Below are 21,517 nucleotides of genomic sequence, written 5' to 3' on the forward strand. Positions count from 1 at the left end.
TAAAAATGTGAATTAAAAGAAGATTTTAAAAAATATATAATTTATTATTATTTCAGAAACTTTGTGATGCCATCTTTGCTCTGTTTTCTATTATTTGGATAGTCACCAGGTATAATTTTAGATTTTTAATAATAGATATAAAAAGTCCAGATGAGTGATCCCTTATTTGTACCAGTTGTAACACATTGTAGGAACAATCCAGCCACATTATTGGTTAAAAGCATGCACGATTTGGTAAGAAAGGTCACCTTCCATTTTATTTGTTAGCTTACGTTAAAAGCTAACAAAAATTAGAAAAAAGTCTTCTTCGACTGCTAGAAATTCCTTTTATAAGTTGGAGGAATCATTGTATTTGATTGACCATCTATGGTAATAAATCTATTATTATTATTAATAAGGACCAGAACGATTGTCAAAATAGATACCTAACATACATGTTCCTATATGTACATTAGGATATAAAAGTTGGAAGGAATTGTAATGTTAGGGGGAGATTTAAAATCTGCAACAAATTTTAAGGATTTTTTTTATAAAATTCGTTTTTTGTATAATTCTTTATCTAAAAGCGGAAATACAATTAAAGTTAATTAATTTTGACCAATAGGATAGGTGGATTAGAAACTAGCTGCGCTCTAATTGGGTGAATGATGTACGAAACTTAAGCTTCTCCAATCAGAGCGCAGATAGTTTTCAATGCACCAATCACAGATGTCAAAATTAATTACCTTAAATTGTATTTTCGCTTTTAGATAAAGAATTATACAAAAAACTAATTTTATAAAAAATCCTTAAAATTTGATGCAGTTTTCAAATCTCCCTCTAATTCCTTCCAACTTTTATATCCTAATGTACATTGTACATATTTATTGCAACAGAGTATACATAATTTCTAGAGTGAAAACGTTTTATACAATTCAAGGCGTTACCAAAAGGAACCCTCTTTGTTGGTTAAATGAAATGAGTGATTAAAAGGACAAAATTCTTAAGTCTTACAAACCTTCCAAGCCCAAATCATTGATTATTTTTTTAGATGTGGAATCTATCCTAGCTGGATCTTGTACTCGACCCTCCACGACGCTGCTGGCTTCATTCAGGTAAATTAATCACTCATTCTATGTCAGGCACGTTAGAATAAGTCGAGAATTTCAATCCTTTGAATTTAAAGGGATCAATATTTCTTGATGAAAATTCATGATTTAGCGATAGTTTATGATTTATTTATTAACTAATAGCGTCTACGCCCGTAGAGGCCTCTAGGGGCACATGAGAAAGGGAAAGTCATATCCCAAAACCCATTTTTATTTTAGTTTAAAAAAAAATTTTTTTTTGGGTTGGTGGATTTTTTTCAAGAGTCGATTTCTCTTGGGAGGGTGGTGGTACCCTCCCCTAAAATAGTTATAAACCTTCCCGGGACCTATGAGAAGCTACTCTGTTAAGGAGAACCTGATATGTTCAGTGATTAGCGAGATCATTCGGTACAAAAATACCAACTCCTTTTACTTTATTATAAGGACTAGCGGCTACGCCCCTAGAGGCCTCTAGTGGCACTTTAATTGTTTTTATTTATATTCAAAATATAGCTATTTAACGCTTGACGTTTATTTTTCGTTGAACTCTTTTTCTAAAATCGATAAATTAAAAAAAAAAATTATTTCTCTAGGGAGGGTGGTGGTACCCTCCCCCAAAATAGTTATAAACCTTCCCGGGACATATGGGAATATACCCTGTTAAGGAGAACCCGATCAGTTCAGCGTTTAGCGAGATCCTTCGGTACAAACACACAGACACACAAACACACAGACACACAAACATCCTGTTACTTTATTATAAGGATAAAACATAGAACATTTTTATTTAACTCTTTACAATTTACATTTCAATGTCCACTTCCTCCCTGGATAAACAAGAAATACAACCTATAATTATTTTACCTATCTATAATACAATGCAAGTAGAACGATGTCTGTTTGTAACTAAATATCTCGCTAAACGCTGCACCGATCGGGTTCTCATTAACAGGGTAGCTTCTCATAGGTCTCGGGAACTATTTTGGGGGAGCGTACAACAAGGCCTCTAGGGGGCGAAGTCGCTAGTATTATTTACAAAGCTAGATGACAAAATAAAGATTTCGCACTAAGATTGCAATGGAGATCATTTAAATTCAGTTGCTCAAATTCGATAGGACCATTGTTTTTGCCTAAATTCACAATGAGAGCTATTCGTAACTGAAAGACTTAATTGTATAAAAGCTTCCCTTTAAATAAAAAGGTTTAGCTAAACATAAAGACAGAGGGCATAGATAAAAAAGAGTATTTATATAATTTGCCAATCCTTTGTATAAATGGATTCAGCCGGGGATCGACAGCTGCAACCGTGGCTGCACTTTATTTTATTACCCTACCAATACCTTTTTGATTTTCAGTTGTCATACCATCTTACTTATCAGCTGCTGGCTTTAATTGTTTTGAAACAGCTGACTTTGATCTCAAGATTTTAACAAACAACTGCCGCCAGCCAGTCGGCCAAAAAAAGACGGTTGCCGAGCCCTGGATTAAGCTTACAACTTCTCCAATATATTGTGAATACTTAATACATTCCACTTAGCAGCCCAGGAATAATTTAACTTTGCCTAAACCTTCTGATATCGTGAAAATTTATAATATATTAATGTATATTTATGTATTTATTCCTATTTTCACATATTTGAACCTATATTACGCACTAGCGGCTACGCCCCTAGAAGCTTCTAGGGGCACTTAAGGTAGGAGAGGGAAAAGTCGACCTCATCCCCTTTTAAATTTGAGTTTAAAAAGAGTAAAAAAATATATTTTTTTGTGGGGGGGGGGTAAGGACACCCTCCCCAAAAATAGTTAAAAACCTTCCCAGGACCTATAAGAAGCTTCACTGTAAAGGAGAACAATATCGGTTCAGCGGTTAGCAAGATCCTTCGGGACAGACAAAAAGCTCTTACTACTTTATATAATAGGATATGTATACTAGACTGGCCCAAAAAAACATGAATTTTTAAATCTTTACCATATCAATTTGCGGTTACCTTGAAGTTGTTACCGGCTCAAATGTAGACCTTTTAGTGAAAACTAGACCTCTCTACAATGAAAATTGATCTCGAAATTTCAGTCTTAAGCTTTTTATCAAAAACTTTATATTTTCATGATTTTAACAAGAAATAATTAAAGAACTGCCAACCTAAAATAATGTAACAAGAGTTCAAATATGAAGCAATTATAAAAAGTAGGCAGAACCGCCATTCCTGCAGAATAATTCCGAAAAAACGTCTAAAAACATTGTTTTATTTAAATTAATAATTTGTGTAAGAAATTGAACTAAAACAGTAGCTATTAGTCTTATGAGAAGAGAAATGATGAAAAACTCTAAAAAATATACATTTTAAAGACATAAAATAGGAAAAAGTGTTTTTAATAAATTTCATGGCTCAACAGACATTGTCGCCAATAAAGAGACAATTTACTAAAATAAAAAATTAAATGAAGGTAAAAAAATATGTAATATACTTATTCTCATATTCAACTTTAAAAAAAAGCATACTAATAAAAAAATTGATATTGCAAAAAATATTTTGATTGTTTTTTATTAAACCAGGAATAAAGAGTAAGGCTTATCTTTAATTATTTTTCTTCAATGATTTTGCAGTATGAATTAGCTTTCCCAAATTATTGTAATTGTACAAAAATAAATTTTTATACTTTCTTTCTTCATATGTTTATTCCTGGTGATTTTAATATTTTATTTCAATGTTTGTAAACAAACAGACAGAAAATTTGATGTTTTGCTTTATATCTGGTGTAAGGCATTCTTAATTTGGGGAAGTAAAGGTGAAAATAAATATGCATTGGACGAGATAGCGATAGATTTTTTCTTGAAATCAGTTATAGGGCTAAAATCTATAAACAATACATAACCTATTTTTACATTCCGCAAATTGAAAAGCGATTTAGACCTTCATTTGGGCCACACTAATGTATACCTATCTAATACCTAAATAGTTTAATATATCTTAATAGTTGATTGAGTTTTAATTTTGGTAAAACTTCCTAAAGACATATAAATTTTTACATTTGGCAACTCAGATTTCTCAGTCGTAATACATTCACGCAACTTCCCCTTCGTTGTGTAAAAAAGGGGGACTATTGAGTGGTTTAGATACCCAATAGTCACGTACATAATACCAGTACAGTCCTTATCCCAAGCTCCTCATAGCGTTATTCAATACGTTGACTTAATTAGGGACACCTGTCATACTCGGCGAGGGTGAGGTAAAAAGACAACAGGTCAAGTTATAATGTTCATAAACTGGCCCTATAGGCTAAACTAAAGTGTCTCATCCTACTCCACGACTACTTAGGTCTAAACACTAAGAAACTATGGCCACACACACAGACACACACACATCTAAAGACTTTATATTATCTTCGCTCTAAAAACAACTTTTATTATTATTTATTATAATTATTATTATTGTAGATGTTTCCTGCATATTACATATTCAACACTCTTCTTGGCACCCTACAAGTTCTTCATCTGGTTTGGACTTACTTCTTAATAAAGGTAAAGAACAGTAGTTGGTAATAAAACAGTATATACTTATCATTTACCAAAGCTACGTAGGTTCAAACGCTATGAAATATCATAGTTTGCTACCAAAGGTTATGCCTTTAGGGGCATTTTATAGAAGGGTAGTTGTGAAATGTCGAACATTCAAGTTAAAATTTATTTCAAAACGAACATAGGCAAAAAATATTTTTTTTCGGGGAGGGCTATTTTTTGCAGTGGTAATTAATCTTACAAGGTTGGCGGTAACCCTCAAAAATATTATAAACCTACAATTTACCGATGAGAAGAAAAACATCCTGTTACTTTTTTTATAAGTATTTATTTATGTTTACAACATTTTCCTTTTATTATATTTGTATTTATTAATATTATTCATTATTATGTCATTGCCAAGTTTTATCATAAAGACACATAAATGTACTTTTTCAATATCTAGGAGAAAATATCTATAACTCTAAAAGTACAGATTTGATACTATATTTGCGACAACCTATAAAATGTGAAAATTTCAAGAACCAAACTTTTGTATTTTTTCATTATCCTACTATGCCCCTACTTATATTACAAAAAAAAACTTTTTTGTGTCCTTTTTAGCTAAAGATCTTGCCATATTGATGATTCGAATTTGTTGTACCTCTTAGTGAAGATTTTTAATTGTGTTGGTTCGGATTTAGGCTATTTTTTGACCTCTACCACCCTCTTATTACAGGGTTTAGGATCGTAGCAACGAAATAATTATTACATTATTATTAAGGCTGTCCACAAAGCTCTTGTGAAAGGAGGTATAGATGACAACAGGTCCGACAGTGAACCAAGCGAAGATTCTGACCACGAGAATGACAAGAAATCACAATAAATACAGATTCAAGCTTTAAGGTTTGAAGTCAAGTTTTAATGTCTAAAAGTTTATACTGCAATAGATTAATTCCTTAGAGTCAGATTTTGTTCAGTACTCTTTCTGTACATGTGGATTTTTTCTCAAGTTTTACACATATTTTACAAAAGGTTTACTATTCAAAATGTGAAAAATAAAGAGATTTTTAAAACAAATGTTAATTTAACTTTTTGAAGCACTATTTTAGTAGTTGTTTGTTCTTGTAAGATTAAAACGTAGAGGTAAAACAGCTGATGTTGTTTGCTTAGGAAAGCTTTGTGGGTAAAGGGTTGTACATAAAATATGTCAATCTCTAAAATATCATTGTCCATAGCAGTCAAACTCTTGTTTGAGAAGAGCTTTGCAATTTTTAAAAAAGGAGAAAAAGAAAAACATGATTTAGAAATTTAAAAAAAATTAAACTTGACAACAAATTTTGAAGGTGTCAAAAACCCAACAGACACACAAACACATACAACAGTACACTTTATGACAAATTGCCAACAGGGTGCTGACGAAATATCAACAAGTTATTTTTATCATCATATCAACATTTTCTAAATATTTGTGGATTTAATGATTAATATAATTCAGAATTTCATGTTTGTAAATAAGGTAATATAATTCTTGTAAATAATTTTAGAGTGGAAATTTGTGTACTTTTCTAGTTAAATTAAAGGGAATGTGCACTAAAAATAATTTGTTTTTTTGATGCCCATTCCCTTTAACCTTAATATTATCTCATTTTCGTAGTAAGCATTATTTTTATATACTTTTGTAGAATTATTCAATAGATATATTTCTTCCAAGAAGACTTTTTTATATTTATCCTGTAGTTAAAGTACGTTTTATCATACAAAATCATAGAAAGTTTTTTTTCTTGTTAATTTGTCCGCTCTTTCTGCTGACAATGTGCAAAATTTTGGAAATTTGTATTTGTAAAAAAAAAACATTTTTTGAGGGTAGACAATAAGTAGAATCACAAAAAATGTTAGGTATGATAGTTTTTTTGGTAAATATACCAAGGACGTCCAAGCTTTTTTTGAGGGGGTAAAATTAGGTGTTTCAAAGGTTTGAGGGGGTAATCTAATGTATTTTTTTTTTAAATTTGAAGGGTAATATAAGCTATTATTAAAGTTAAACACTCCTATACCCCCCCCCTTGGACGTCTATGAAATGTCTAATAGTTCATTAATACCTCCCTTCTAAACAGAAAGGGGGGTTGGGTGATTTTAAGTTAATTATTAATGACTAACTATTAACTGGAAAATGTAATAATTTAGTTCAAATTTAATTTAAATATTTATCTATTTAAAAACTCCGGCTTCATCTTTCATCCAAAAATATCTTTCAATCTCCAGCTCTTTTTGATTCACTTCATAAATTAAAAAAAAAATCATGTAAAAAAATTGTATCCCGTATGTGCCTTCTTCAAGAGAAACTCCTAGACAAAAAAAAATAAAAATAATTCCCTTTTTATGTTTTAATTAGAATTTTAATATCTGTATTTCCATTTATAAAAGTTTAAGAGTTTCTTATTAAAATTGCCAATAAAAATTCTTATTATTTATCATGGTAAATTTTTAAAAATTTTCATAGATGTTCTTAGTTTTATTGAGTGCATATTTTATGATGATTAATTTATTAGTTGTGTATGGAAAAAGGTTGGAACTTGTATTTTATGCACTAGCATAAAGTACAAAAAGTATTAATCTAAACCTTTTTTCACAGACAACCAATTATGCATTATTTTGCTTGCTTTTTATATATAAAGCTCTTTGATATATCAAGACAAAACTCGTTTTCAATGAGTGCCAAATTAATAAAGTAGATTTTATTTAACTATATGTTAAAATTATCATATAAATAATTTACTTTTTTGTGTAAAATTGTGTGTTCAGTGCTATAGTAATTAAAATTAACTCTTTAATTTTAATGTTAAGTCAATAATTTTTATGGAAAAAAATCAAATTGATCTCGTTTTTTTGTCAATATTAATGTTTGATTTAAAAAACTTATTTTTGATTTACATTTTTATGATTTTTAACATTGAAATTGAAATCAAAATATACTACATTGTAAATGTGAAATAAATTGTACAAAAACAAACAAACCAAGTACTTCAAAATTTCAAACTTGATCCTGTTTTTATATTCCTCTCTAGTTAAAATCCTGAACCATATATTAAAAAATGTTACCTATAGAAAGTAATACCTAAATCATTATATCAGGGCTCGGCAGCCGCGCGTCAGCCGCGTGTAAGCCTCAATAAAATCGTCATATTAAAATTCAGTTTGATGTTTAAACCTATTTCTTAACAGATAATTCATTTTTAGATTTTTTTGCACTATTGCGGGTTTAAATTTGAGGCTTATGCGCGGCTGAGGTGCCGATGCCGAGCCCTACATGTTGACTTTATGTACTAATTAAATAAATCAAAGTTCTTACAGTGATTGAATTTATAATTGTTACAGAACCTCATACAATACACACTGTCTTTTTATGCAATCATCAAAGTGCAAGTGCAGGTTTTAGGCCATAATTCTGTCAAAAGGCTCACAGAATAGATTTTTTCAGGTGCTTACTTACTTAAAATATTATATTTAAGATCTCTATCCAGTATGGCTTCGAATCCGTTTAATATTCGTTGGATTAGAACCGGTTCTCAGCCATACTGAAAATCAATGTATAAAATCGCATTACAAAAATTTCTTTTCGAGGTGTACAAAACTGGTTTTAAAATTATTATTTTTCATTTTGATATCCGCGGAAAGCTGTCTATAATACGATTCGATAAACAATCTATATTTCAAGAATGGGATCTGTTCTTCAAGCTTTTTTGACATTGTTATGGCCAAAACATGGTCATGCACATAAAAAAAAAAAAACACTGTTATATACTTAAAAATTTACATAAGGCAATATTTGAAGTATTTTTTGGAAAAGTTTAAAGAACAGGCAACCACAAGGTCATATTTTGTACAGTACATAATTTGAATGGTCGGGGTTTTATCGAGTCTAACAAATATTTTGACCTACTTAAATTTACAGAATAAAAGTTTTAAAAAAAACTAAACTTATTTTAACTTTTAGAAACAGCGTTAAAGTGTTTATTTGTCCTTGTACTGTTTAAACTTGCGTGCATTCTTTGACTCTTGGGTACATGGGCTTTGTAGCTTACTAATTGAATAATAGTATTTAAAATAATACTTATGGTATTGCCTGTAACTCAAAAATCAGCCACGTGACGTCATAATAATGAGAGAGATGAGAGGAGAAGTGGGAAAGAAAACCCAAAAAAAGGAATGGACAATCCCTCATTTTTATGACGTCACAAGGCTGATTTCTTGAGACACTTTGTAAAGTTACATTGACAAATGTTTGATACATATAATGTTTTGATTGCATCTAAGGACAGGGTGATTAATCTTAAGATTGTCACTTATTAAAAGCTTAACTTGCTTTACATATCGTGTGTGTGTAAATATTATTATAGAAAGTTAACTTTTTTATGTATTAAGTTTAATAAATTTTTCTGAAAAAAATTGTTTGTTATAATTTTAGATTTTCTGGGTATTTGTTTGTCTTCTGTCTTTTAACGGTCCTACCCTTTTAGCAGATTATCGAATCAAAAATAGGGTATGTCCGTACCTCCGTCCATATGTCACTTTGTCACACCGTCTAAGTACTTAAACCTATTTATAAGGTGATTAAGGCGATAATACTCCTATTTGAGAAGCGTTAGGGGTTGGTTTCACCAAACCGACTTTGGCACGGTTTTTTTTTTGTGACAGACCAATTCAAGGTCCGATTTTCATATGAGGTTTTCAACTTCAAATTAGTTCATATATATATATAAAGGTTTTATTTACTAATACAAAACAAAGATATTCCAAAATACTATGTTTACTTTTGTACTTGGGTACATTCTTGGACTACTGGTTAACTTTTACATTCCAACCTGCCTTATTAATTCATGACATAATTTTTACATATTAAACATTAAAAAATAATTCTACTTCATTGTAAAGTATTTCCGTAATAATAAGTATTTCCTATAGGGGTTAGAAAGCCGTGTTTGAGTATTTGCAGGGATCTTTAGGGATAAGACAATGGGCGATAAACTGATTGAAACCCCAAGATATGATAGACAAATTTATTCAATTCTGTAGTTAAAATTATTGAGAAAGGTTTGTATTACCCAATCAATATTCATTTGGAGTGTCCAGTTTTGAATCCAGTATCCAATAGGAGCTAATGCGTATAATTTAAAACTTTGGGGACAAGCACAATTTACATTTCATGTCCCCTCCCTGAGTTTTCATAAGTTTTTTATGTAAAGAGTATTTTGCTGAATATACAAACGACAAAAAGATATAGGTAAATGGATGGGGAAAAAGTTCGTATTATCGTTCAGAACAAGAATAATCGCATAAAAAGCGGTGTAGCTCATATATTGGCTGCTGGAAAAGGATGACAACATCCATAAAAACGACGTTCAGGGGCCTCCAAGCTTTTTTATTTGGGGGGGGGGGGGATTAAATTTTTTGGGGGGGGTAAAATTTCAAATTTTTTTACATCCCCCCAAATTTTTATCCCAGGGGTAAAGCGAAGCGCGCAATAATTTTTTGGTTAGGGATTATTTTTCTGGGGGGGGGGGGGACTTACCCCCCCCCCCCAACATTGTTTGGGGGGGTGAATACCTTCTCCTAAATGGTTGGAGGTGCCTACGGCACCCCCAAGGTAGGGGTAAATTTTAAATGAAGGGGGTAGAATGAAAAAAAATTTGGGAGTTTCTACGGCACCCCAAATTTGTTTGAGGGGGGGTAATCCCCACTTTACCCCTCCCCCTTGGACGTCCTTGACGATGTACATCAAATTAATGAACATTGATAAATATCTAATATAAAAAAAATATTATGAAATCAGAAAAAGCGGCGAAGATAGGGTGATTGATGCACTCATGTACATAAGACTTGTTTACTTCGCTTACTTAATTGTGACTTTACGTCTAAATATAAATATAATTAAGTAGAACTTGATATTCGGAAAGGATTTTTAGAGTCGCTATGCTTTCTTAATTGTACCTAAATGTTTGAGGAATCATCATCATGAAAATTTTTAATTTAATATGACTATTCTAACAAACCTGAATTAACTATTAGAGCAATTTTGTAGACTGATGGAATTATCCCTTTCTCTCCTTTAGTGACAAAAAATTATTTTCAATACTTGATTTATTGCTAAATATTTGCGAAAATTTTGCTTTCTTTTCATAACTTATACGACGAGAGAAAGTTTAAGAGCATAGCTCCTAGAAAATTCCTTATTAAATGTGGTCATAAAAAAGACATTTGATTTATTTAGAACTAGCGGTTTCCCCCCTAGCCTCTAGGGGCTTTGACCCAAGAGGTAATTAAAAAAAAATTATGTTCCTGGAGGTGCCCCCACTACTTTCTATTTGAAAAAAATTAAAGGATTTTTCTGTTTTTTAGGGGGTTGAGGGGTGTCTCATCCCATAAGAAAATAGCCTAAAACCAAAACAGGACCAGTAGGTATGTTCCCTGAAGAGTAGAGTCTGATCGGTTCAGTGGTTACCGAGATCTTAAGGGACGTAGGGACGGACAGACATCATTCTACTTTGTATTATTTATTTAGAAGGGCTTTTAAATACTAATAAGCTACTCGAGATCAAATTATAAATATCACTTATAATCGAATTAATAATCCGTTTACTGAAAGTTACCATAGAAAGAACATTGCAATTGCATACATTAAATGGGGAAAAGATTGATATATTATCAGTTATTCTATCCCTGCATCTTTACTTATTGCTTTTATTGCTACATATATTAAGCTACCAAAGGGAAAATTTGACACTTGTGAAAATTATTCGTATATATGGATTTATCTTTGTATCCAGGGTTCTAAAGAGATAAGACAATGACTAATAAATCGATGTTCATCCTCAATGATTATACACAAAATTACCTCTTCTATAGATTACAATTAGTGGTTGAAACGTTTGACCACTCAATTTAATGAACCGCCAACCAACTAATCAAAATTCAAAAAAGAGCCCCCAAAATTGTCAAGTCGACGAATTAGAAAACGTTATTATAAAATTTTGGGGACTAGTTGAATAAACCGCCCAAAGTCCCCTCCCTCCATATTGCTTCTACCCAGTCAAACATGCGTCATCTCTCCAAAAAAAATAAATCACAATTTCAAATTCATAGAAATGATAGGAATCTTTTTTTCATTGAAAATGAAAAATAAATGACCAGCATTTTTTTTTCATTTTTGTAATTTTCCCCCAAATGCCAGAAAGATGAAAAGAATGTTTTTTTCATTGAAAATGAAAAGTGAATGACCAGCATTTATTTTTCATTTTTGTAATTTTCTGAAAAATGACCCGGCATTAAATTTTCATGTTTGACTTTTTCCAAATTATGCCAAGAATCTTCATATCATTAAGAGATGAAAAATAAATGCTGGTCATTTACTTTTCAATTTTTTGATGAAAAAAACATTCCTGTCATCTTTTTTTCATCTAAATGACTTTCATTTAATTTTCATTCCATTCTTTTTTTCTATATTACATGGTTAGAAAAAATCCCGCTAGAGGTCTCAAATTTTAATTTTAAAAGTGGGAAAAGTTAAGTAAAAATAAATTTAATTAAAATTGAGTAATTATTATGTTATTAGAAAATATAACAGAAATATTTTTGAACATGAAAGGAATTTTTAACATTCATTTAAAATAAAGAAATCTTATTTGAATTACAATTTCAATTAGTCATATAAATGACTAAATTCAGTGTCAACTACAACACATTATTTAATTTAGTAATATCTTTGGCCATCATACTTAGGTACACGTGGCAAGTCCTTGGATGCTGCTTTACATTATATATTATTTCCATAAAAAGATGACCTGGCATGTAAATTTCATTTCTCTACAAACATGACTGTCATTTAAAAGTCAGGTCTCCACAAAAATGATTGTCATTTAAAATTCATTTCTATAATCATCAAAATCGGTGCCATTTTAGAAGGGAGTTGATTCTGAAATATCCCTGATTTTCATTTTTCTGGCATGATGATTTTAAATGAATAGATGTAAGCGAAAAAGATGAAAATTAAATGAATTTTAATGAAAATGTTAGCTGGGTACAGTTGCCCGATTCTAAAAATACCCAACTATTACGACTTTACCGTAACAACCACACACACACACACATACACACACACACTTACATACACATTCAGTGTAAGCCAAAATGGTTATATGTATATTGGTACATAGAGGAGTGGTGGTAGATAGGGGTGGATAGACAGATAGAATTCCCAAAATCAGCTGTTACATTCACAATTGTAAACAGAGAGAGAGATAGATAGATAGAGAGAGAGAGAGAGAGAGAGAGAGAGAGAGAGAGAGAGAGAGAGAGAGAGAGAGAGAGAGAGAGAGAGAGAGAGAGAGAGTGAGTGAGAAAGAAGGCCCCTCTTCCCATCTATTACTCTCACTCTCTTGTTGTAAATATCAGCTTTAGCACTGCCTGACTAAGGCATTACACACACACACACACACACACACACACAAACACAACTACTTCTATTCAGAAACTTTGTGTCATATAAACATTCATGCTAGCTTTACTTTTAGTTAACAGCATTAAAGTATTTTATTATGTCAGTGATTACTAATAATAGTTCTAAGAATTAAAACATTTCTTTTTATGAGTATTTTTATGTTAAGTGATATATAAAGTGAAACTTTATTATTTATAATACCAAATCATTAAAATTTATGCATTTTACTGAAATTTTAACATGTTGAAGTCCATAAAGATTTTCTTATTTTCAATAATTAAAAAGTAAAGTTAAGTCACAATATTTTTTTTCTGCAAATGGCGTAATTTGCCTTTAAAAAACATTTCCAAACTAAACTAATAAAACTGATAATATAAGTAATGATTTTTACAACCATTTAAAAATGTTATTGTGAATAAAATCTGTTACATATTTACCACAAATAAAGTTATTGATAAAAACATGTTTTTGTTGCTTTTAGTAATGGATATAATTTACGTGGATAAATTGACAGTTAAGGTTGCTAATATTAATATGGACCTCATATAATGGTCATTTCGTTCATCCTGTAGGAGGGGAGGAGATGGGGTAAAGGGGGTGGATAGGGGTTATCGTTATTTTAGTATAACTTTATGAGAGCAATTGAAAGTCTTGCGCAACATCCATGATATATATCGATTCTTTTAGTAGGTTAGGTTTGATTAAGTAAAGATTAGAAGAGCCCTGGATGGGTATGGTTAGAGACTCTCTAATAATTTGTCCGTCAGTCCGTACATCTATTTTGCTTTTGCTTGATATTTTGATAATTTGTTTCATATTTCTGTGCTTTATATGGATGGAGGCTCGAGGGAATGTTGAACTTTAAATTATACTCAACCTTAAAGTAATATGAACTCTCATTCGTTAACTAAAAACTTTGGGGACTTTTATTAAATATTGATTGGGGTAGAACATAATAATATTGTCAAAACTTTTCCACCATGATGTTTATCATAATTATTGTTGTACATCAATTTATCGTCCATTGTCTTATCTCTTCAGATCCCTGGCGCGTCACTACTTGTAAAATTCCCATAAAGAGAGTGGACAATGGGCTATTTATTACACTAGTCCTCAAAATTTAACATAACGTTTTCTTATTCGTTGGCTTAACAAATTTGGGGACTTTAGTGAATATTACTTGGTTGCTTTATTATTATAAATTTTCTAACGTTTCTACCACTAATTTTATTCTACAGAAGGAATAATTTTGTATATCATCATTGGAGACGTAAATTAATTTGTCTTATCCTTTTAGATCCCTTATTAATCCACAAATTTTTAGACACAAATGAAATAACAAAATTTATAAAAAAAAAATGGACAAGGACAAGACAAGTTTTATGTTGCGAGGCACGAGCTGTGTGGGGGAGCCTGGCAGCAATGCTCTGGCAGCTCTGGAGGCGGGGGACCTCACTTATTTTGTTGATACTCTTAACAGAGAAGATTTTCAAGGTGATTGCAATAGAAATATAATTGTTCTTTCGATTTTAAACATGGTACTCCTATATGAGTTATTACAATTTAAAAAGCATAGCAACTCCATAATCGTTTCCGAAAGTTTATTTTCAACATAATGATGTTGAAAATAAATATTTTATACTATACATGATTGATTTTTGTAATATTGATTCCTATGACCATTAGGTATAATGTATAAGCGAGGCAACTCTATAGTTAAGCCCTAAAAAGTAAGTATGTCTAAATTAAGCATACTGTATTTCAGTAGCTTTTTGGATAGATTTGTAAAAAATTTTATTCAAACTAGAAAATATTAAATGCGAAGTTACTCAATATCTATTTATATTCGTTTGTCTGATTTGTAAAGCTTGGCCTTTATGGCTGATTTCATCCTTGTTTTGTATAGATTGTGAGGCAGGCCAATATCCCAAATCTGAGAAACACTGGATCAACGAAATACTGGAGGTATGATTGTTATAGTATTTATAGTAGCGAAGCTACTTTATAATTCGAAATGGCCGTCCGTCTGTCTGTCCGTTCGTCCGACAGAAAGGGGGAAACGTAAATTTCTCGGCTCCCATAAATGATAGTGAGCTGAAATTTTAAGAGATTAATTATGTCTATATTCTTCATATTTTTAGGGATTGAGTCAATTAACAAAAAATAATAGATATACCCTTTTAAATGTCTAGATAGTAGACGGATTTTTTACTTTTGATTGACCATCTAAAGTATTATTAATATATATCTCCATTTTTTCAATGATTGGGGGTCAATACTAGACATTATCTATAAGTTTTAAAACTTAAAAATGTTGTAACTATGCAGGATTTACTTATGATTAATGCATTTTAAAACTTTTTCGGATTAGATGATGAAGAATTATAATTTGACAAAATTTCAAAAACTTTTAAATCTTTGTCAAGTTGAAAATATTTTCTAAAAATTCGCAAGTTTTAACATCAATATATTTATATAAGTCTTAACCCTATTCCAGGGGGGAGGGGAACCAAATAATTACTAAGGCGGGGGGGGGGGGAGACATAATAGTTATTTCTCGCATCGTATTATAAACGGCTTTCCGCGGATATAGAATGTACAATTATAAGATTAAAACTAGTTTTTTTTATCCCCGAGTTGCCGAAGGCACGGGCTAAAAAAACTGGTTTTAATCTTATGATTGTACAATGTACATTTCTATATTCGTAGAAAGCTGGATATAATACGATGCTAGACATAGTTTTTTCGTATGGATGAGAACCGGTTCCTATCCACCGGATTCGAATGAATACGAGAAAATTTTGTATAGGAAATTTGTGTTTTTCTCAGCTGTTATTGCTGATATTTTGTTCCGATATTTTTTTGACTTAAAATAAGTTGTACATTTCCCAAGTTACTTGTTATTAAAAAGTAATTGTTAATTTTGACAGTAAAAACTAGAGCCGGAATAGTTTTTCTTGAGTTAAAATATCCCATCTTGTATTATGCCAGACAATATTCTTCGGCCAGGACAAGATTCAATCAGTTTTTTTGAATTTGAAAATCACTAAATAAAACCCCCTTTTTATACATAATTTTGAAATAAATAGTTAATTAGTATAGGAACAATCTAACCATTTAATTGGTTAGAAAGTTTAGACATTTTGATGCCAAAGGGCATTGATTTTTAAATTTCAGCCATAATTAGCTAAAAATATGTGTATGATTGAACATCTATGGTATTAAACCTATTAAACATACTATATAATTTTAAGCTATTGATTATTTATCAAGGGGCCGTTGAGGGGGAGGTAGTCACAATCCCCCCCCCCCTACTTTCATGTATGATTTTAAAAAGAAAAAGTTACAAAAATTTTTTGGGGGGAGGTGGCAATTTTTTTCTTTGGGCGATTTTTCATGGGAAGGCAGTGGTACTACTACTCATCCCCAAAATTATTATAAACTTTCCCGGGACTTATGAGAAGCTATCCTGTAAAGGAGCACCATATCGGTTCGGTGGTTAGCGATATTTTTCGGTACACACACAGAGACAGACAGACTTTTTTTTATTATTAGGATTAAATTTTGTAACTCTTGTCTAGAAAGTTTTGTTTTTGAGATGAAAGTTCGAAACCTAATGAAAATAGTAATGAAATCAAGAACTTTGTGCGGTTAAATATAAGAGTGGGTTATTTTATAAACAATTCATCTATATAGGACAATGTCCTACTCTGTCTTGAAGAATAAATCATAAAATTATCTTAAATTAGCATATTCAAAACTATCAAAAGTTTTAATGGAAGCAAATATTTGAAAAAGAAAAGGGTAAAGACAAGTTTTTAATAAGCAAAGTTTTTATACAAATAAAAGTGTTCTTTTTTAACTTTGTTTTATTTGAAATACTGTATGAAGATTTTTCTAGCGATATGATATAATCAAGAAGTAAAGCTGGTCTTAAATTATATGAAGGACAAAAGAAAATTTACTATAATGTAAAAAAAAGGATTTCCTAAAACAATTTTTATTTTTAACTGAAGATTGATTATTCGCTTTGGACTTTTAAAACTTTTAAACCTTTCCCTTCTGCTGGATGTCTGTAATCTGATAGAAACATCCTATCAATTTAAATTAATTTTCTTTTGATTAAGATCAAAGATATGTTAGTATTTCAACGCTATAGCTAACTTTAAAAAGGTTCAAATTGATGATAATGCCATTTGAACAATTTTAAAAGTATAAATGTTTTGATCCTGAAGTTTCAAATGCTCTCAGTTTTTCTGTATAATTTTTTGTGCTTGGCTATTAGAGACGCTGTCATTCTTGTTTTTTTAACATTTATTTTAATTATGGAAATTTTATGCAGTTTTTAATTGACAGCCATGTAAAAAATTAGAGATCGACATTTTAAATTTTCATATTTATATGCATTATATTTCAAATAAAAACGTTTAATTTATTTTCATATTTTGCATAGAGTTAATTTTAGGCCAAAATACCCTTTATTTAAAACCGGTTTGTGATCGAATGAAATAATTGACATTGCGTTTCATAGTAACTTACCTTCAGATAGGCCTAATCATTATCCGTTTTCTACAAATTTATAATTTTTATACAATTGTTATAATTGTTCATTTCATTTTCTTGATAATGAAAAGAATAATTATAAAAAGCACTAAATTTTTAAACAATAATGAAAATTTAAAGATATTGGGGGTAATTTTTCCAAAACATTTTACATCCCCTTCAGTGCGCTAATGAAAATACTATAGGAAAGCAAAGATTTGATATTGTTAAAAGGTTTTTGAAATGTGGCATTTGTCAGGGATAAAAGAAAAAGGAAAATTTATACATATTTTTTGTTATTTAAAAAAAATTTATAACATGTACTACAACTGAATTGTAATTGAAGAAGGTTTTTTTTTATTTTCATAATATTAATTGAATTGTATGAAGGTTAGGCATATCCTCATAATATAGTAACAGGATATCTGTGTATCTCTGTATCTGTGTGTCTGTACTGAGAGATCTCGCTAACCGCCTAAGTGATATGGTTCTTCTTCAAAATGTAGCTTCTTGTAGGGTGACTATTTTGGGGGGATGGTACCACCACCCTCTCAAGAGAAATCGCACCAATAAGAAAAAAAACCCCACCCCCCAAAAAAAAATTCTTTTAAAATTTTAATTCAAAACTAAATTGAGGTGGGGTCGAATTCAAACCCCTCCCCCCCCCCTCTACTCAAGTACCCCAAGAGGCGAACCGCTAGTCCAAGATAAAGAGCGAATAAAGTAATCTAACCTCAATATTTGAAACAATTCCCCATTATGATTTGAAGGAAGATTAATTTAATGTCCTATCCCTGTATTCTTGGATATTTTATCCATAGCTTACTTGTCAGACTATACAACTTACAATATTTGAAAACAGTGGCGTGCACATTGTTTGCAAGGGGGGGGGAGGGGTATAAAAAAGCGAATTCAGGCTTTAAATGTCAAGGGAGATTTGGACCGTCTGTATGTTAAGATGTCACTTCGTCACAACGTGGAATGACTTTAACTTTTAAGTTACGTGATTTTTAGTATTTCTGTTTACAGCTTATTTTTTTCTGCTGGGGTTTTCAAAAATTTTTTTTTCTAAAACAGTTTATTGTTATTTTTACACTCATGCAATCATTAACTTCTTATGGACACAATTGATCTTGTTTATATATGTTTTAATTTTTGTTTAGAATTGTGATGGGCACACTCTGTTGACCAAAGCCATATCTGAAAATTTGCCAGCTTTTGTTCAGGTAGAGTAGCTGTGTTTAGTGCCCTAGGAAAATGGGGATAGATGTCACAGCTTTTGGCCTACCTATTCTATTGCCATCCTAGCAGAGGGAAAGAGAAAGGGAAGGGGAAAAAAACCCTAAAAAATAGATGGGGTAAAGGGTATTTTCTGACGTCAATAGAATAGGTAGGCATGCCCAATGATCATAAAAAATTTTACCATTTAAGAAGGTTAAAATTATTTGCACGTACATATAAATCTCAATTTAATAAAAGTAATTTGTCTTTAAGTCAAAGAATAAGATAAATCAGTTTAGCGTGCTTATAAAACTTCGGGTACCAGTGTAATTTACAGTCCAATGGGTCTAAAACCTTGGAACGCGCATAAAGTTTTTGTTAAAGCATGATTTAACAAATTGTAGGGACCAATATGAATGACGTCCCATATCTATACATATTTTAGTAGCGAAGCTACTTTATGAATCACTTTGTCTGTCCGTCAGTCCGTCCGTAACGCTATGGGGGAAATATGATTTACTCAGCTCCTATGAAAGATAGAATGCTGAAATTTTTTGACAACATTCCAATCATTAAAGAGCACATTTAACTATAAAACATCAATGGCGGTCTGATGGCTTTTTAGCAGGTTTTAGGCTATTTTTTAATTTTACAAATTTTTCCCATATATTTGGTGTTTATGGTCCGATTTTCAAAATTTTTTCAGTTAAAGATATCAAAAGTAAATTTTCCGTCGTTTGGCGAAAACAACAATGACGGTCAGACTTCCTTTTTAAAGGTTTTTGGCTATTTTTATATTTTTCACATTTTCCCCAATATCTTTGGTGTTTATGGTCCGATTTTCAAAATTTTTTCAGTTAAAGATATCAAAATTAAATTTCCCGTCGTTTGAAGAAAACAACTATGAAGGTCAAACTGCCTTTTTGCAGGTTTTGGCTATTTAATATTTTTTACATTTTCCCCCATATCTTTGGTGTCTTTAGTCCGATTTTCAAATTATTTTTCAGTTAACGATATCAAAATTAAATTTCCCGTCGTTTGAAAAAAAACAATGACGGTCAGTCCCATCCACATATTTTTTGTGCTTAGGTACTTATGGATGTTGTCATCCTTGTTATTTCAGTAATTTAATATTTTTTGTTCTGAGTTTCTCTATGAAGTACTTCATAAACCAGTTTACTATTAAAGATTCTACCTCTGGTAGCTTAATATTAAGAAGAATTGGTATACATTTTTAGGCGCTAGTTACCTCTCCCTGCCTGATTAAATTAAATATGTAAAGTGATGATGAAAGGATTTGGTTTTGTTTCCGTTCAATGCAAGGATCTAAAGGAATAAGACAATGGCCGATAAATTGATGTACATTGGACATCCCTAATGATAATATACAAAATTGCCCCTGAACAACAAAGTGATCAACAAACTAACCAACAAGCTAACCAACAAGCTAACCAACAAGCTAACCAACAAGCTAACGAACAAGCTAACAAACAAGCTAACAAACAAGCTAACCAACAAGCTAACCAACAAGCTAACCAACAAGCTAACCAACAAGCTAACCAACAAGCTAACCAACAAGCTAACCAACAATCTAACCAACAAGCTAACCAACAAGCTAACCAACAAGCTAACCAACAAGCTAACCAACAAACTTACCAACTAAAAGGCCAACAAACTGACATACAAAAGTAGTTAAGCATAAATAAATTGATATTTTCAAAATCAGTTACAAGTTGATAGTTGTAGAGTACAATACCTAATAATTTATGAATAGTATGCATTCAGTTCATACACTTGCACTCAACTTATTTGTTCTACAAATATTTTACATAAAAAAAGAGTTTAGTTTTCTTATCTACTAAAATGGTTATAATGGTGATTGGTCTTAGTTGATTTATTATTTAGATTAACATGTTAGAATTGCCCCATTGATTTAAGATTTTGCATTATGATTTCTGAAACAGTTATGTATGATTTAGAAAACGTATCAACTCTATAATCGTTACCAGAAAGTACGTACGTCAATTTAAAACATGCTGATATTCAACTTTTTTTAAAAACAACTTTTTGTATGATATAAACATCCTTTTCCTATGATTCATCGAATGTTCTACTTATTAATTTCTTACACTATACAAGAGTTATTGTTCCTAGGTCCTTCCTTATGATTTTAGAGCTTCGCTTTTATGGATGTTGTCATCCTTGGTTTGTTTAAAAATAAGTAATATATGGTTGTAGCTACTGAAATATAATTATTCCTATGTATTATATTCAATTAATGTTCTAATTTCAAAGAAATATTTAATTTGTTATTGTAAATGTATTGGTTAATATCAGGAATATCAGGTTTAACCTGCTGCAAACTTTTAATTATATTATCTATAATACAAAGTAGCTTGATGTCTGTCTGTCCGTCCGTCTGAAGCTTAAGATCTCGGTAACCACTAAACCGATCGGATTCTACTCTTCAGGGAATATACCTACTGGTCCTGTGGTGGTTTAAGGCTATTTTCTTGGGAGGTGGGACACCCCCAACCCCCAAAAAAACAACCCCCCCCCCATTTTTTTTGAAGAACATTTCCTTGGTCCTTTTTTTTGCAGAACATTTCCTTGGTCCTTTTTTTTGCAGAACATTTCCTTGATCCTTTTTTTTTGCAGAACATTTCCATGGTCCTTTTACGAATTTCGCCTTAA

The 21,517-nt window shown here is 31.1% G+C and overlaps 2 protein-coding genes across 2 annotated transcripts in view; both read left to right on the forward strand.

The window, feature by feature from the left end:
• Positions 1–7,914, forward strand: part of LOC145322642 (ceramide synthase 6-like) — a 51,285-nt gene extending 43,371 nt beyond the window's left edge. The window contains exons 11-15 of the mRNA XM_080164816.1: positions 57–109; positions 1,031–1,094; positions 4,504–4,587; positions 5,348–5,469; positions 5,910–7,914. Coding sequence (XP_080020942.1) covers positions 57–109; positions 1,031–1,094; positions 4,504–4,587; positions 5,348–5,449 — 303 coding nt within the window. The 3' untranslated portion in view covers positions 5,450–5,469; positions 5,910–7,914. The remainder of the gene's footprint in view (positions 1–56; positions 110–1,030; positions 1,095–4,503; positions 4,588–5,347; positions 5,470–5,909) is intronic.
• A 6,447-nt stretch (positions 7,915–14,361) lies between these two features.
• Positions 14,362–21,517, forward strand: part of LOC145322643 (transient receptor potential cation channel protein painless-like) — a 32,311-nt gene continuing 25,155 nt past the window's right edge. The window contains exons 1-3 of the mRNA XM_080164817.1: positions 14,362–14,554; positions 14,967–15,025; positions 18,766–18,828. Coding sequence (XP_080020943.1) covers positions 14,419–14,554; positions 14,967–15,025; positions 18,766–18,828 — 258 coding nt within the window. The 5' untranslated portion in view covers positions 14,362–14,418. The remainder of the gene's footprint in view (positions 14,555–14,966; positions 15,026–18,765; positions 18,829–21,517) is intronic.

This window comes from Acartia tonsa, chromosome 6 (genome assembly GCF_053477335.1).
Source record: "Acartia tonsa isolate MP-2025a chromosome 6, ASM5347733v1, whole genome shotgun sequence".
Lineage (NCBI taxonomy): Eukaryota > Metazoa > Arthropoda > Copepoda > Calanoida > Acartiidae > Acartia > Acartia tonsa.